At 38.2% G+C, this 17,268-nt stretch overlaps 1 protein-coding gene across 1 annotated transcript in view; it reads left to right on the top strand.

The window, feature by feature from the left end:
* LOC118827966 (prostaglandin reductase 2-like) overlaps positions 1 to 17,268 on the top strand; it is a 52,238-nt gene that overhangs the window by 33,768 nt on the left and 1,202 nt on the right. Inside the window, exons 5-9 of the mRNA XM_036734321.1 lie at positions 486 to 656; positions 1,806 to 2,015; positions 5,592 to 5,713; positions 6,461 to 6,548; positions 16,780 to 16,819. Of these exons, the coding sequence (XP_036590216.1) occupies positions 486 to 656; positions 1,806 to 2,015; positions 5,592 to 5,713; positions 6,461 to 6,548; positions 16,780 to 16,819 (631 nt within the window). The remainder of the gene's footprint in view (positions 1 to 485; positions 657 to 1,805; positions 2,016 to 5,591; positions 5,714 to 6,460; positions 6,549 to 16,779; positions 16,820 to 17,268) is intronic.

Genomic DNA, 17,268 nt, shown 5'->3' with positions numbered 1-17,268 from the left:
TTATCAAGCATTCTTTTCCATTTTTTCCCATCTCCCTTCCTCCCCATTAAAAAAATAAGAACAAAACCTTTGTAACAAATATGCATAGTCAAACAAAACAAATTCCCATATTGAAGGTCTGTGTCTTACTGTCTCTCAGTGTATCTTACTCTGCACCCTGAGTCTATCACCTTTCTGTAAGGAGATAGATAGCATTTTTCATCATTGGTCCTCTGGAGTTATGATTGTTCATTGCATTGATTAGGGTTCCTAAGTCCTCTGAATTAGTTTTTTCCCCCAGTATTGTTATAGCTTAAATTCTGGTCCCAACTCTTTATCTGCTTTGCCATACTACGTTCAGTACAACTTTATACGTTAGTTCCCTTAACATATAGGCACTTTACTGTACCAGAAATTATACAGGGTTAATTTCCACCAATGTTTCCTGTTTAAACTTTAATAGAAATCCATAGTGCTATATAAAATATGTGCATATTTTATTTTAGGTAGACCCACAGTTTGTAGATGGACACCTTTCTTATTTTCTTGGTGCTATTGGTATGCCAGGATTGACTTCTTTATTTGGAATTAAGGAAAAAGGTCACATAACTGCTGGTTCCAACCAGACAATGGTTGTCAGTGGAGCTGCAGGTGCTTGTGGATCATTGGCTGGCCAGGTAAACTTTTCTCATGATTACTTATTTGATTTTTAGAAAGAAACATCTATAAATGAAGTTTCAATATAAAACTAGACAGGCAGAAGTATTATATTGAGAAGCACATGTAATGTTTTGCCTAAATATTTCTGATAGAAGTGTTGTGTATAAACAGTCAACTATATTACTGCTATTATTAAAAATAAACATACTATGATTTGGGGATTTATTTGGGGTCTAGTTCTCCAGTTATAAGAAACTTAGAAAAAACGAGAATGAGATGTAAATGACTGAATGCTGTGATAGAAATAATCATAAAAAAACCGCCTCTCTGAAATTTCATATTCTAATGAGTAAATCTGCTAAATAACTTATCTGATTTTTTTAAAAAATTCCAAATAAAAGATAAATCACCAGTGACAAAAATATAGAACTTAGTACAGACTTACTCAGTTTAATGTTACTGTAAATAATGTCGTTTTATGGTATCATCTTAATACATTATGACCAAACAACACTACAACATTGTGAAACTGTTGCACCATAATTTGGTACAAATCAAATAGCTGGTAACAATCTGAGCTCATCTTTAGTCCCCATTGGCCATAACATTTGAACCTCAGTTGGGTTATTGCTGTGTTCTTAAACATTTCTATGGAACTGCCAGCTCCCTGGCTGTTTTACCTTATATTTTTTCAGAACCAACGAATAGCCCTTAAAGCATGCTTTGAAACATTTCCAAAGAAGGTGTATACAGTTACACAGATGAATGTAATAAACATATTTCATAATGAGAACTTACAGAAGTGTAATTTTCTGAATACTTTTTTGGCATCTCTCAAGCTCAGAAAGTTAGATTCACATGTAGTGTTGTGATGTCTCAAGGATCTGATGATTCCTTTTATAAAATCTTATTTAAGATGTCTACTTGTAAACTCAAAGTCAAAGTGTTCTATTTCTATGTTTATGATTTGTTTTAAACATCACATTGTATCCTGGCTTTGCTCTAAGTCTTTCAGTAGCCTTTGGCCAAAAGTTTAAAAATTCTGACCGGATCTGAACTGTAGCAAATGCCAGCATGTACTTGTAGTAGGTTGCATCCTTTCCACCTATCTAGGTACTATTATAAAAATATAAAACCATTTAATTTTCGGACTTTTATTCTTATAGATTGGCCATTTAGAAGGCTGTTCCAGAGTGGTGGGAATCTGTGGAACAGATGAGAAGTGTTCTATCTTGGTCTCAGAACTGGGTTTTGATGCTGCAATTAATTATAAGAAAGGGAATGTGGCAGAACAACTCCGTGAGCTTTGCCCGTCTGGAGTAGATGTTTACTTTGACAATGTTGGTGGTGACATCAGTGATACTGTCATACGCCAGGTGATTGATGACTTCCTGCTGTAAATTTGAATAATTAATGATTTTTGTTTCTGTTGTTTTGTGGGGGGGGGTATATACATATATGTGTGTGTGTGTGTGTGTGTGTGTATGTATATGTATGTATGTATATACACCACACACATACATACCTACTTTGTTACTCTGAGCCACCACCCAAAAAAAATTTTGCCAAGTTCTGCATTTGCTCTGATAGAACAGCCTGATAGTTTATTATTGTATTCTGCAATGTAATCATGCTTAGGATCTAATTTGTGTCCGTTACAGAGTTATAGTAAGAATAGTCAATCAAGAAGTACTGATTAAGTACCTACTAAGTATCAGGCACTAGGGATACAAAGACAGAAATAAAACAGATGTTGCCCTCCTAATAGATGAGACATTGCATACATTCATAAATATATACAAAATAAACACAAGGTAGTTTTGGGAGAGGGAGGGCATTAGTAGCTCCTGGAGTCAAGATAGTGAATCTTATACTTGAGCTGAGTTGTGAAGGAAAATGAGAATTCTAAGAGATAGTGGCAAGAAGAGAATGCATTTTAGGCGTTTGGGGGCAGCCAATGCGAAGGCAGCTAGGTGGCACAGCGGATAGAGCACGAGGCCTGGAGCCAGAAAGTTCAAATTAGGCCTGAGACAATTATTAGTTACGTGACCCTGGGCAGTCATTTATTCTGTTTGCTTCATCTGTAAAATGTAAAATATAAAATACAAAACGTTCCTAGAGCTGGAGAAGGAAATGGGAAACCCTGCCAGTATCTTTACCAAGAAAACCCCAAATGGGGTCACAGAGAGTTGAACAAGACTGAAGACGACTGAACAACAACAATGCAAAGTAATGGAAACAGGAGATGGAGCATTGTGTGTGAGGAGCCACAGGTAGGCCAGTATGGCTGGACCATTGAGTGTGTAGAAGAGAGCTCTATGTAAGAATATAGGAAAGGTAGGAAGGGGCCAATTTGTGAAGATCATTAAGTGAAAAATAGGGTAACGGAGCCACTGAAGTTTATTTGAGTTTAGGTGTGATGTTGTAAAACGGGTGCTTTAGGAAAATCACTTTGGCAGCTTTGTGGAGGTTGGAGTGGAGAAGAGAGACACTTGAGGAAGGGAGGCTGCTACAATAGTCCAGAAAGGAGGTGTTGATGGCCTAAACTAGGGTGGCATCAATGTGAATGAAAGAATTCCAAAGAATTTTCAAAGAAATTTCAAAGAAGTAAAAATGACAAGATCTGCAACTGACTGGATATATGGGTTTGAGTGAGAAGGAGGAACATATAATTAGAGCAAGGCTAATGGCCTGGGATAGTACTGGGGAGTGGAGGAATTTGGAGGTCATGAGGAACACAAAGAATAGGTTTAAGAAGAGTAAGGCATTGTTAGACTCTGAAAATAAGTGACCAAAGAGCCACAGGGATCATGTACCAACTGTTCACACTCTGAAAATACCAGAGAGCTCACAGAGGTTGTACACCAACTGTTAACTCTGACCAAAAAGCCACAGAGGTTATAGCAAAAGCTTTATACCAAGAATCAGCTCTGAAAAACAAAATAAAATAAAACCAAAGAGCTCACAGAGGTTATAGACAAAAAGCCTTTTTTATTTCAGTGGAGGAGGGAAAGTGGACATATGTGCCAGGGTCTCCTCTAAGACCAAGGCAGCAAGGCTTAGCCTTCTTCCCTATAGTTGTGGCTAGACAAAGAATGAAGCAGTGAGATGCGACCACAGTAGTGAAGTGTGCCAGTGACAATGAGGTGAGCTTGCCCGGTGACAAAAGGTCTATTCATAGCAGAGCTTCATGACCAGAACATGGTTCCTTTAGGTGCTTGCCTGGGCTCATGGACCACCTGGAGCTGGTTTAAGCCAGTTCTGTGATTTAGCTGCAGCAGAGTTCATCCAGAGGGTGAATGCAAAGGATTGTTGCTATGCCAAGCCCAGGGCACATCTTACTTGCTGGGACTTGCCTCTGGAAAACAAGGTGTCTCCTAATAGTAAGAAAAGAGAACAGCAAAAATAGTCTTAGGGTGGGGCCCCTGACAGCATAAAGACAGATGGAATGATAAGAGATTAGAATAAAATAGGGAAATGTCAGAGTTACTCACCATGGAAGTGGAATATTTATGGTAATGGCAAGATGAAGTCTTGTATCAAGGTCTGTATAGCTGAGGTAGAGTCAAGAAATGGCTCATGGGAGTTAAGTAGATTGAGGGACTGCGAGGTTAGAGTATTTATGGGAATATCAATATGCATGTTGAGTTCCTTAATATAAAGCATGAACTTGGATGGAAAAGGAGCCAAGGCACTGAATGCATTGAGAAAGTAGGAATGTCATAGGGCTTTTGGTAGATAATAGACACCTGAATCTGAGTGATAACTATGGATAGTGACTCTCAAATGAAGACAGTTTGCTGAGTGATGGTAGAGGGAGAATATGAAAGCCTCCATGGGGACCAAGAAGTATTCCATCTCTCCTTCTGGGTCCAGTGAGTTGGGGAGTGTGAGAGAAGGTGCAACCCATCCTAGAAAGAATGCCTCAGTGAGTGTGAAAAAATGGAAGCAGCGTGAGAGAAGAAGACCTAAGACAGAGTGATTTGTTAATTGTATGGAACAAGAATTCCAGAGGACAGAATAAAAGAGGTGAAAGGATATGGAGCTAGATGTTTTGTAGATAGTGTTGAACATTTAGCTTTTTGCTAATCAACAAGCATTTATTAAGCCCCTACCATGCAGAGCTAGGGATACAATGACAAAAATGAAACAGTCTTTGCCCTCAAGGGAGGCATTCTATGAAATGAGATAATCTAAACCTTTTCACATTAATTCTTCCAAGTTAATGAATTAAAGTTGTTTCATCTTAAGCAGTAAGCTTTTATTGTCTTTCATGCTTATCATAAAGAATGTGGAGAATATATTAGGAAGAAAAAGGAATTACATTTAATCATGCCATAGAGAAACAAAGGCATACATGAGGTAGGTGCAACCAAATGTTGACTGATCTTGGGATGTTCTTCAGGTTTCTCAGAAAGAAACAGAATTGTCTTTGCTAGGCTTTGATTCTTCCTGTCCTACGATCATCCAATTTCTACTTACTGCTCCCAACATTTCCAGTAGAAAAGCTGGGAGAGTAAACTGAAATGACTATAAGTGGATAAACATTTTATATTTATAGAGCCTTAGTATTTCATCATTCATTATTATAATAGTTTAGCATAATTTCAAGTTAAGTGAATATTTGAAGATGAGCTTGTTTCCTTAGAATTACAGAATTTAATATTACATTTTCTTCCTGGTTAGCAAGTTTCACTTCCGCTCTATATATCCACTTGCTTACTACTTTAAGTTCATAAATACATGTCATGGATGGAGTCTTCCCTGCCCCAGAAAAAATATCTAAGTTACTATTGATGGAATAGTAAAGGTTTTTGTTTCCTTTTGGCTTCCAAGGATGCTTTCATTGATACTTATTCTATGAAAAACTTCATACTTTTCATAAAGCAGCTCAGTAATTATAAAGAAAAATCTATTTCTTTGGGGGATAGTAATCAATTTTCTCTGAATAGATGAATCAGAATGGCCATGTTATCCTGTGTGGCCAGATTTCTCAATACAACAAGGATGTCCCTTATCCTCCCCCATTGCTTCCTGAAGTAGAGTCAATTCTGAAAACAAGAAACATCACAAGGTATTCTTTCTCTTCTTTATTTACTAGTATATTAAAAAACATATGTATGTATAGATATGCACATAGGTATGCTATTTTTGCCCTGAGCTGTTCCCCCTTCCCATTCCAATAAATATTTATTAGGTGCCTGCTATGTACCAGGCATTGTGCTAAGCTGGGGATACAATTAATAAAAAGAAAGTTCTTCCCTTCAAGGAGCTTACAATCTAATGGAGGAGCCAGCATACAAAGGGGGGTAGGAGCATCTTGTTACCTGGAGTTGAGACTAGGCAGAGAAACAGATGCAAAGTGGAGAGAAGAGCTGAGAGCCTACCTTCTACCCTCCATAAAGGAAGGCATTGGGAAGCCTTTGGTACTTCATCTGCCAGCCCTCCTATCAGAGCGGAGAGGAGGCTGAGGGAGGTCGTGTCAATCAGGGCTTGATTTAGCATCATGGTAATGAGATTAGATGTAATGAGTTTATCCTGAGAAGGGCATCTTGTTCCTTGCAGTTGAAACCCAGCAGAGTAGTGATAGGCATTTTAAACCACATGAAGCCCAGTAAATAGTTTTTCTTGACTTAGATAATGATTTTCACATTGACTCCTTAATATCTTTTATTTTCATAACATTTGTCTAAACCACATCTGGCTATACTCAGTATGATTAAGCTATGATATTTGTTGCATGAAAAGATTTCAGAGACTTGTGAAATTATCTGATCTTGCCTTTTTCCTGTTTCAGATTGATTTCTTTTATTTTCTATAGGGAAAGATTTCTGGTGTTGAATTATAAGGACAAATTTGAGTCTGGAATTGTACAACTGAGTCACTGGTTTAAAGAAGGAAAATTAAAGGTAGGACTTGATCCTGTATCCTTATCAATTGATTCCTTTTATCTTATTCCTTAAATGTAGTGAAACTGAATTTCTGTGTAGTTTGAAAAATCAGATTGTTATCCTGGGTATAGTTAGTTCAGATTATATAGGTGGGATGATGTCCAGTTGCTTGCTATAGTTAATTTAAATAAAAACCAGTTTGATATGACGATTATACTACTTTCTTTCTGAGCAGATTCAACAGTGCTGAGATAGGATTGGAATAAAAATTTGTAGCTCATGGATTCTCAAACGATAGTCCATGGATCTCTAGGCATCACCAAAACCCTTTTAGAGTGTCCTTGAGGTCAAAATTATTTTCATAATAATACTAAAAAATTATTTAACTATCAAAATGCTCCTCCATTTCCCAAGTATACGTCCCTTTGAGGCCGGATTTTCTTCATATACTTTAACCAAAACAATGCATCACAACAGATTGAATGTAGAAGCACATAGGAGAATGAAGCTGTTTTCTGTTAAGACAGATAGTAAAGATATTTGCAAAAATATGTAAATCAATTCTGTGTTATTCTGAGTTTTTTTCCTTTGGGAAAAGTTATTTTTCATAAAAAAGGTCATGTAAATATGTAACAGATTTATTGTTGTTATTTTTGAATGAATAAATATTTTAAATATCCATTTTATTTCTAACTGGAGAACATTATTAACTACAGGCCATGTAAACAAAAGCTATTTGGGGCCCTAAGCAATTTTTAAGAGTGTAAAGGGGCCCTGAGACCAAAAGGTTTGAGAACCAGTATTTTAGACCAGTGGTATCAAACTCATATAGGAGCTGATCCCTGCAGGCTACATCTTCACTTAGAAAACCAGAAATTAACATATCCATGTTGTGTTGTGTTATATTTCTATTTATTTTGTTAAATCTTTCCCAATTACATTTTAATATGGTTCAGAGGAAGTGTTGGAATTGTTGTGTGCCACATGTTCAACAACTCTGATCTTAGACAATTACTATTTAATTGTAGACCATCTTAATGATTAGAAGCCATTGGACTTCCCTTCCATGTTGTCTACCCCTGATAGACTGAGCTTCTTGAGAGCAGGGACCGTCTTTTGCTTTTCTGTAGCTCCATCATTTAGCACAATACCTGTTACATAGTAGGCACTTAATAAATGCTAATTAACTTGGCTTAACTTATCTCTCATTATCTCTTCTTTTCACTCAATCTCTGAATAAAAAGCATATCCTTGTTAAGGTCTACCCCTCTATTTGTATACTTCGTTTCATCTTCTCCCATATTCTCTGGAGCACTGTCTCTTCAGGAGACCAATACCCTTTTTGGATTGGTTGGAGATTGTTGACTTGGCTGATTAACTTAATTAAGCAACAAGCATTTAACTAGCTACTATGTGCTAGACACTGGGGATACAGAGAGAAAAATGAAACTGTCCCTGCCATTGAAAAGTACATTTTGTCTGTAGAGACAATACATACAAAATATAAATTTATGCAAATGTGTACCAAATAAACACAAAGGTAATTAGGTAAGGGAGGCACTAGCATCTTGATGGATCAGGAAAAGCATCATGTAAGGGGTGGCACTTGACCTAAGAGTTGAAGGAAATTAATGATTCTAAGAGGCAGAGTTGAGGAGAGAGATTGCCTGTGCAAAGACTCGAAGGAATGTTGTGTGTTCTGGAACTCATAGTTTTAGTCACTGGAGAGACTAAAAGGTTAAGCGATTTGGCCAGCATCACACAGTCAGCAGCAGGACTGGATTACAGGTTGTGTCTCTGGCTATCTACTATACCTATTATTATTACTGTTTTATTGTTAATGGCAATGAAGTCAAAGAAAAATGAAATATGAGAACTGTGTCATCTTTTATTACTTGAAATTACTTGAAGTAATACCCTCGCAGCTTATTTACAGTTGTTTTTATAGTTAAGGTTTCTCCAACAATTCCATGTTATCACAAAGTCTTGAATGCCCTCTATTGGCTTCTCTTTTTTCTTCAGGACAACCATTTTCCTTTTTTTTTCTAAAGAGTCATCATTATTTTGATAGAGAACTAAAATAAAATTAACCTGACACTACATAGAGGCCATAAACAGATCTGTCCATATGATAAACGGGACAAATCTGATCCTGTCTCATTATGCATTCTCAGTTGTTGGTTCAAGGATGTATTGAATGCCTGTTCAGTGAATAAAGCACTGTACTTGCTAGACACTGAAGAGGATGCAAAAGAATTAAAAGACAAAGTCCTTGCCTATGGGCTTACAATATAGTTAGGGAGGTAAGACATTCAGTAGAGGGCCTAACCCAAAGGTAACTCCTTTCCATCAGTAGTGTCACTTCCAGGGACTCATCTACCTGGAGCTGAACACCCATAAGATAGCTTCTTGGTGACATCATCTACCTCTATCTTTAGATAGGCTCTGGAGCTGGTAAAAAGTTAAGAGTCCATTCTGGTACAGTAGACTAGAAGACTAGATATTTATTTGCCCTGGTAGACCTCCCTGCCACCTCTTGACTACAATCCCAGCTTCCCAGCCTGAGGAATGAGAAGCTATGGAAACTGCCCCACACCAGAATTCTCAGTTATATTGGGAGCAGAGAAAATGGGACCCAGTCAACCAATCCTTCCAATATCTTGTGGCTAACAGACTCCCACCTCCTGCTCCCTGTATCCCTGTAATTGAGGTTGCCATCTACTGAGGTGAAAACTGACCTCTGCTAACAATCTTTACTTTCTCACACCTATCTACTTCACTTCTTTCCCTCCACAGATTGTTTTCTTGTCCTTCCATTCCATTATGCTTTCTGGAGCCCCCACTTCATGGTGAATCCAATTCCTAGATCCCTTCCTTTTGCATCCTTTCCGTATTCTTACAATCATGGAAACCTGGCTCCCTCTCATAAATACTACGTCCCTGACCATCTTCTCTGGAACTAGGTGGTCCTTCTAGTTGGGCCGGGAAGAGAAGCTGGCATACTCCTTGATCTGCACTGCTACATCTGTATCGTCCCTTTACCCCATTACTCACCAACTTTTTCTCCTTTGAAGTCCACTTCATCCATCTCTGTTGCTTTATACGAATCCTAGTCATCCATCTCCCAACTTCCAGGTGATTCTCCTTTCTTTCTCAAGGAATTCAATACCTATTTCATAGTCTTCCCCCAGGGGTGGAGAACCTGCAACCTCATGGCCACATGTGGCTTTCTAGGTCTTCAAGTGCAGCCCTTTGACTGAATCCAAACTTCACAGAACAAATCCTTTTATTAAGGGGATTTGTTCTGTTAAGTCCTGTGAAATTTAGATTCAGTGAAAGGGCCTCACTTGAGGACCTAGAGGGCCACATGTAGCCTCGAGGCCGCAGGTTACCCACCCCTGGTCTACCCACATATTCAGGGACTTTAGCATACATACTGATGTCCCTGGAACTCCCAATTCACCAACTTTATCAACTGTCACTTCTTCCTGCTACCCACAGGAACAGTCACATCTTAGAACTCACAAACTTCACCATTATGCTAGCTGCTTCCTTGATCTTGATTTCTGGAATTCTCTCTGATTACAACCTTCTCTATCCTTCCATCTGTTTCCTTATCTCACTTCTCCTAAACTTATTCTTTGTCCTCAGCACAACTTCCCTACCCTTTCCTATTTTTCCAGGCTGTCATCCCTGTGCTGACCTCACTTTCCTCGCTTCAGTTTGGACCCTGTAGTTGACCCACACTTTATATACACTGTTATGTCTCTAATCTTGTCCTGCTGACACTCGTGCTTTGCCACATGTGAACTCTGAGTTATCCCTCCGCCATTTGCCTATTTACGCTTCCTTTGAACACTGAAGAGTGCAGATGGAAGAAGTCACACAGCAATACTGACCAGGCCCACCAAAATTTATACTGCCTTACCTCCAAAGAGCCTTTACTTCCATGTGGCCATCTTTTAATCATGCCTTGGGTGAATCTTTATTCTGCTCCCTGAAGTGGCTGTTCCAGATTTTCTCTTCTTTCATCAGGCCTTCTAAACCATCTTCTACTCTTCCCTCTTAGAATTGGATCTCAAGTTTTACTTTACTGAGAAAATAAAGGTTATCTGCCATGAAGTCTTTCTTCTTTCCTATGTCATATCTCAGAACCCCTGTACACCATTCCCCCAGTCCCCCTTTTGCTCTGATGTGTGAGATAGAGGTAGCTCTTTGCCAATGCTAGTTCTTCTACTTGTGCACCTGATACCTTTCTTCCCTATCAGCTCTGGAATCAGTCACTTCTCCCCAAGTTTAGTCTTTTCCTTTTTACTAGCTCTTTCCCCATTGCTTACAAAGAAGCCTCAGTCTCCCCATTAAAAAAAAACCCTTCATTTGACCCTTCCATTTCTTTAGTCTACTGTCCTATATCTCTTCTCCTTTTCATATCTAAATTCCTAGACAAGATTACCCATACTTGCTACCTATACTTGCCTACCTATCATTTTTCAATTCCATATATTGATAATTCCCTATTTGCCTTTAATTTAAAATATAGATTCCTCAGGCAGGCCTCTAAATCACTCCATAATTTGGCTCCCACGTATCTTTCCCAACTTAATTCGTATTCATATTCAGGCACTATACATTCCAACAGAGGTGAGTAACATTTTATCATTTGTCCTGTAGAATCATAGTTTATCATTATTACCCTGATATGAGTTTCTATGTTTTTGAAAGTTGTTTGTCTTTATAATATTAATGTAATTGCATAAAATATTCTATTTATGCTCATTTCACTCTATATCAGTCCATACAGATCCTAGGTTTCTCTGAAACCATCCCCTTCATCATTTCTTACAGCACAGTAGTAGTGGATCTGTTGAGGGTTGAGGGAGACGAGGTCCAGGAACCCCAAGACTGGAGTTCCCAGATGGGGTCATTGAGGGGGAGTGCCCCTCAAGGGCCCTAGCACTGAAGAGGGTCTGGGCCAATTGGAATGAATTCATGATCTCAAGCATTCTTTAAGTCAAGGTGGCAAAGATTTATTATGCTTTACAGTGGGCAAGAGTTCTTAGGGAACCTGCAGCCTTACAGGGGTGCAGGAAAAGTTTTTATAGGTGATTTTGGGGTGAAACATGTCAATTAAGTGTTTTGGGGTGGGATTAGGCAGTGGTTAAGGGGTGATCAGTTCTTAAAGGAACATGCACTTTTTGTGTCTACTGCCCAGGTATCTTACCCAGAGTTCACTGGGAAATAACCCGGGGGGGGGGGCAACATGGAGGTGTGGTTTCAACCCTGAAACATCACTAAGTCAACTAAGGGTCAGGACTGACTGGAAATATCCAGGCTGCTTCCATCAATGTCTTGTTAGACAAGATGAGTGTAAGGGAGCATACATTTGACTATGTCTAGGATACATATCAGTAAGGTCAATAAGTAGTAAATATCTTTATGGCCCAGTGCATAGCCAATTAGCATGTACACAGGGAGTCCAATAAATTCTATAGGTACAGCTGGCCACAGTATCAGAAGGAGAGATAAGTGTTTTGCTAAGGCATACTGATGGGAGAGGAACTTGCCTGAGACAGTATTTTCAGGCTTGGGAGAGATGTGGTTTTAGAACTGGATGTGGTTTTTGAATTGGGGTCCAAGCACAGGCACCCAAGCAGAGGCTAAGGAGAAATGTGATGTTAGAATTAGGGTCCAAGCACAAGCACCCCCATCAGATCACCATGCATATACCAAAAATATTTTATCTCTAGTTCCAAGTTTTCTTCCTCCTCCTTCTGCCCATTGAGGAAGAAAGAAAAATAAAATCCAGTTCAAATATGTATAGTCAAGCATGGTACATTTTCCATATCTCTTTGGAGGAATTAGAGTAAGGTTCTTGGGGAGCTCACTATATTTGTTCCTGCTACTCCACCATCTTGACTCCGCCTCTGGTAATGACCTTTTAGTTACTGGCCCTGATATTCAGTGTGGATTGGTGCTGTGGCCTGGATGTTTCTGTCACCCAATCTGATACTTAGTCCTTCTGAAGTAGGGAGGCAAAGCCTAGAATTTCTAATCTTTATTCTCCTCCATATTTTGTCATCTTAGTATTGTATTCCTTCAGGTGGCAGTGGAAATGGAGAGGAAGAAGTGAATGCCAGAAATATTTCAAAGAAAGCTTTTTTCATGGCAAGATTTTTTTAAAAAAAGATTTCTTTTGTTTTAATATCAAATCATTTCTGAATATACCTTTTACCATTCTCCTACCCAGTGAGCCATGCCTTGTGACAAAGAATAAGGGGGCAGGGGGAAAGAGAAAAGCAGTTCAGTATAACCACTCAAGACCCAGTGAATCTGGTGGTATATACAATATTCTACTCCCATAGTCTCTATCTGTATAATTATAGGGGGCAGATGCATCAAAGAAAGTATTTTAGATGGAAAAGTTTTCTTAATGATCATCTAGTCCAAGTTTATTTTCAACGAAGTATAGGAGGGAAAGGAGGCCAGAGAGGATTCTGGGAAGATGTCAGAGAAGGTCAGAAAATTCCAAGCTCTCAAGATTTTCCCCCACAAAAGAGCTAAAATGGCACCTTAGGGCAAACAAAGTGTGGGTGGAGACAAAGAACAGGGGCACAACCTGGGTCTTCCTGGGACAATTTGAGAAGATTGGAAGAAATATCCCAGGATAAGTTTTGGTCGTTTGAAGAGTAAACACCTCCAGGCTAGGTTCCATTTTGACTACAAGCAGCAAGCCTCTTAAACAACAAGCAGCAAGTTCTGGGGTTAGTTGGTTTGAGAGGCTGCTTTGACCCCAGCCACAGGAACTTTTCACCCCAGGATAGTGAGGGGAGTTGGGCATTTGTGCCCAGGAAGATTGAGGGAACGTCTGTTGATGAAGAATGCCACACCCAACTGTGCTGCAAAGAGCAGAGGGGGTGAGAAGGAATGAGCACTCACCTGGTGAGTGGAGAAGCAGTGGGACAGAAAGCCCCTGGCTGTGGGCACTTACAGGAGGTTGGAGGTTTGGCTTTGGTTCCAGGCTGGAGGGCAGAACTGAAGATCTGGGGCAAGAGGCACCATTTCCCATACCCCAGGGCTAGAGATGATTAAAAAAATCAAGCTATTACCACAAAAAAATGCATAGGCAAAGGAAAAAGACTCCAACCATAGAAACCTATTACAGGAATAGATATGACTGGGTTTCATCTTCAGAGCAGCATATTGAAGGAAAGAAACCCCCAAAGAATAATATCAAATAGTCACCTGCCCAAAAAGAATTTATAGAAGGTCTTTAAAAAGACCTTAAAAATCAAATGACAGAGATGGAGGAAAAACTGAAAAAAAAATCCAAGAAAAACAAGAAGGTTATGAAAGGAAATTCAACAAGTTAGAAAAGGAGATCCAGAATCTCAAGGAGGAAAATGACACCTTGAAAATTAGAATTGGGCAAAGTGAAGCCAGTGAAATTGTAAGAGATCAAGAAATAATTAAACAAAATATGAATAATGAAAAATAGAAGAGAAAGTAAAACATCTTATAAGAAAAACAACAGATTTGGAGAATAGATCAAGAAAAGAAAATATAAAAGTAATCAGACTTACTGAAAGTTATGCTCAAAAAAAGAATCTTGATAAAATAATACAAGAAATAATTAAAGAAAATTATCCTGAGGCATTAGAACAAGGCCAGGAAGTAGAAATAGAAAAAAATCCATCAAACACCACTTTAAAGCGGTCCCATGAAGAAAACTCATAGGAATATTCTGAAACGCCCAGCTCAAGGATAAAATATTAAAAGTATCAAGATTAAAATGATTTAAATGTGACGGTACCACAATTAGAATTACAGAAGACCTAGCAGCAGAAACATTAAAGGACCGCAGGTCTTGGAACACAATATATTGAAGAACAAAAGACCTGGGACTCTGCCCAAAAATATCATACCCTGCAAAGTTAAGTATTATCCTGAATGAAAAAAAAATGGACATTTGACAAACTCTCATACTTTCAAGACTTTGTTTAAAAAAATCCTGAACTTAATAGAAGATTCAACATACAAGAACCAAGAGAAACACAAGGTACATACCAAAGACTGATTATAAGGGACTCATAAGGATAAACTGTTTACCTTTTATATATGTAAAATATAAAATGTTGCCACCAGCAGCTGTGGCACGGAATGGCTGGAGATGGCCGATGCTGGAGAGAGTGAAAGAAAGACACGGGCCAGGCGGACGAATAAAGAAGAGCTCCGTTTATTGACCAGAAAGAAAGGGCAGATATACTTTCCAAACTAGTAAACATAACAACTTTCTCATGAAAACATTTGGCAATTGTTAACCACATTGTGTACTTTGTTTCCTTGTGCTTTATCAGCACTGCGTCTGTATCCTTTCTGGGAACAAAATATTCTATACATATACTTACATGTAAGGGGGTTGGAGAGCCCAAGTCTTGAGTATTATCAGCCCGAGGACAAGAGCAGGCTTCACTGAAAACCTTGCCTGGACTCATCCTGTTGGGGACTTTCGCAGAGCTTGGGCCTCTACAAAATGTATAGCTAAGATTCTTATTAATAATTAGTGAGCTCATAAGAAAGATTGAGGTAAAGCTGACTATGATACGAGTTTTAAAAGTAACAGCTAGGAACAGCTAAAAAGAGTAATTATTTTATACAAATGAGGTGCAATAGGAAGAAAGGATACAGAGGAATTAGATGGGGGAGGAGGGCTGGTAGTTCTGGTAACCTACTTTCATCAGGAATGGCCTTAAGAGGGAACAATACATATATGTATACACACACACACACACACACACACATATATATATGCATACATATATATATATATATGTAAGAGCATAAAAGTCTTCTAAATTTAGAAGAAATAAAATGGTAGGGGCATAGGGAAGGAGGAGAGGACAAGGGAAGGATTTTTAGAGGGGGAAATGAGGGAATAGGTAAGAGAGGGGTACAGAAAGGTGTTTAGATTTATGGGAATGGGAGGATAGGGGAGGGATCCTTGGAGGGGGGTAGGCAAATAATAGGAGGGCAAGGTAGTGGGTAAAAGTAAAGTAGAGGAGTCAGGAGGGATAGGAAACAAGAGATATGCACAAACATAAAAAAAAAGGTCAGGAGCAGAGTATGTTTGGGAAATATGTATCTATATGTATATATCTATAGCTATATCTCCAGCCATTCCATGCCACAGATTTTACATATATAAAAGGTAAACAGTCTATCCTTATGAGTCCCTTATAATCAGTCTTTGGTATGTACCTTTATTGTAGCCTTCCTGGGGGTGGGGTGGTGAGGGAAAAAAAGAACAAAGTAAAAGTACACAGCAGAGAACAACAGAAAACTCACAAGGAAGCAAAGAAAAGATGGACAATTCTCAACACATGTATTATTTATCATACAGGCTTTCTTGAAATTTATTGTTACATATTTTGAATCCTCTTCTATGTTCTGCTATGCACACAACATGCTTTTTTTTTCTTTCTTTGTATTTAAGTTTCAGTATTTAAGTTTATGATATGTTTTGTTTTAAGAAAATTTAAGAAAAAAAGAATAAATTGGTTAATTTCAAAGCCATTTGGGGACGAATAGCTGATTCAAAATGCTCATACACTCCTACTTTTAAAAATCATTACCTAATGTAAAAATTCTAAATTATACAGTAGGAAATAAATATATAATTATTCTTAGTAAAAGTTTTCCTTTACAAAGCTTATAGGGCAGCTAAGTAGCATAATAGATAGAGTACTGGGCCTGGAGTCAGGGAGATTCATCTTCATGAGTTCAAATTTGGCCTCTGACATTTACTAGGTATGTGATCCTGGACAAGTCACTTAACCCTGTTTGCCTTGTCTGTAAAACAAACTGGAGAAGGAAATGGCAAATCACTTAAGTATCTTTGCCAAGAAAACCCCAAATGGGGTCACAAAGAGTTGGATACTACTGAAAATGACTGAACAACAACAAAGACTATGTTTTGTTTGCTGCTGCTTTGATTTGGTAGAAATTTTTTAAATCATATTTGTTTATTTGGCAGAGAAGCTTGGGGACAGAGTATGAGAAGGGGATAGAAACAAAACCATAATGTTAGTTAATGGGGAAATACAGATTTTATTCATAAAAATATGATTTCCATGCCTTTAGAGATCATATGTTGCATATTAGAAGTATACCTTTTTTAAAAGGAGAAAGTGCTAAATAGTTTGCCCTTGCAAAGGAAAGGAAGAAAATTAATTCCAGTTCTTTTGATTTGTAGATCAGAGAGACAGTGATCAATGGTTTGGAAAACATGGGAGGTAAGATGATCAGAAATTCTTTAATAATTCAAGTGTAAGTTCTTATTCTGAAACAGTACTTTTGCAGGCATTCCTTTCTTTCTCTGTGCTATTTGTCATGTTTTTATTTTCTGGGAAATGTTACCATGATCTGAATGAAATATGAGCTTATCCAACCTCTACCAAAGACTCAACTTAAGAATATTTAAGAGGAACATCTCTCTTTAGTGTGTCTCAATTTATGATGTTCTTTGTTGAGTTTCTCAAATAGTTTGTGCACAGCTTATACATTTTACAGAACGAATAGGGAGTACTTTTCACAGATTGGGGAAAGTTTTTAATATTTAGTTCTCATGAAAATAGGGGTTTTTTTTGTTCCAACTTGCATAGTTTTCAAAATTCTCTTGGGCTCTTTGGTGAATGTGTCCACATGTACTTCGCCAATAGAATTTTATTTTGGAGTTGTATTA

Source organism: Trichosurus vulpecula, chromosome 8 (assembly GCF_011100635.1).
Source record: "Trichosurus vulpecula isolate mTriVul1 chromosome 8, mTriVul1.pri, whole genome shotgun sequence".
In the NCBI taxonomy this organism is placed as follows: Eukaryota; Metazoa; Chordata; class Mammalia; order Diprotodontia; family Phalangeridae; genus Trichosurus; species Trichosurus vulpecula.
Note: the sequence above shows the minus strand (reverse complement) of the source record. Positions and strands in the feature narration are given on the sequence as shown.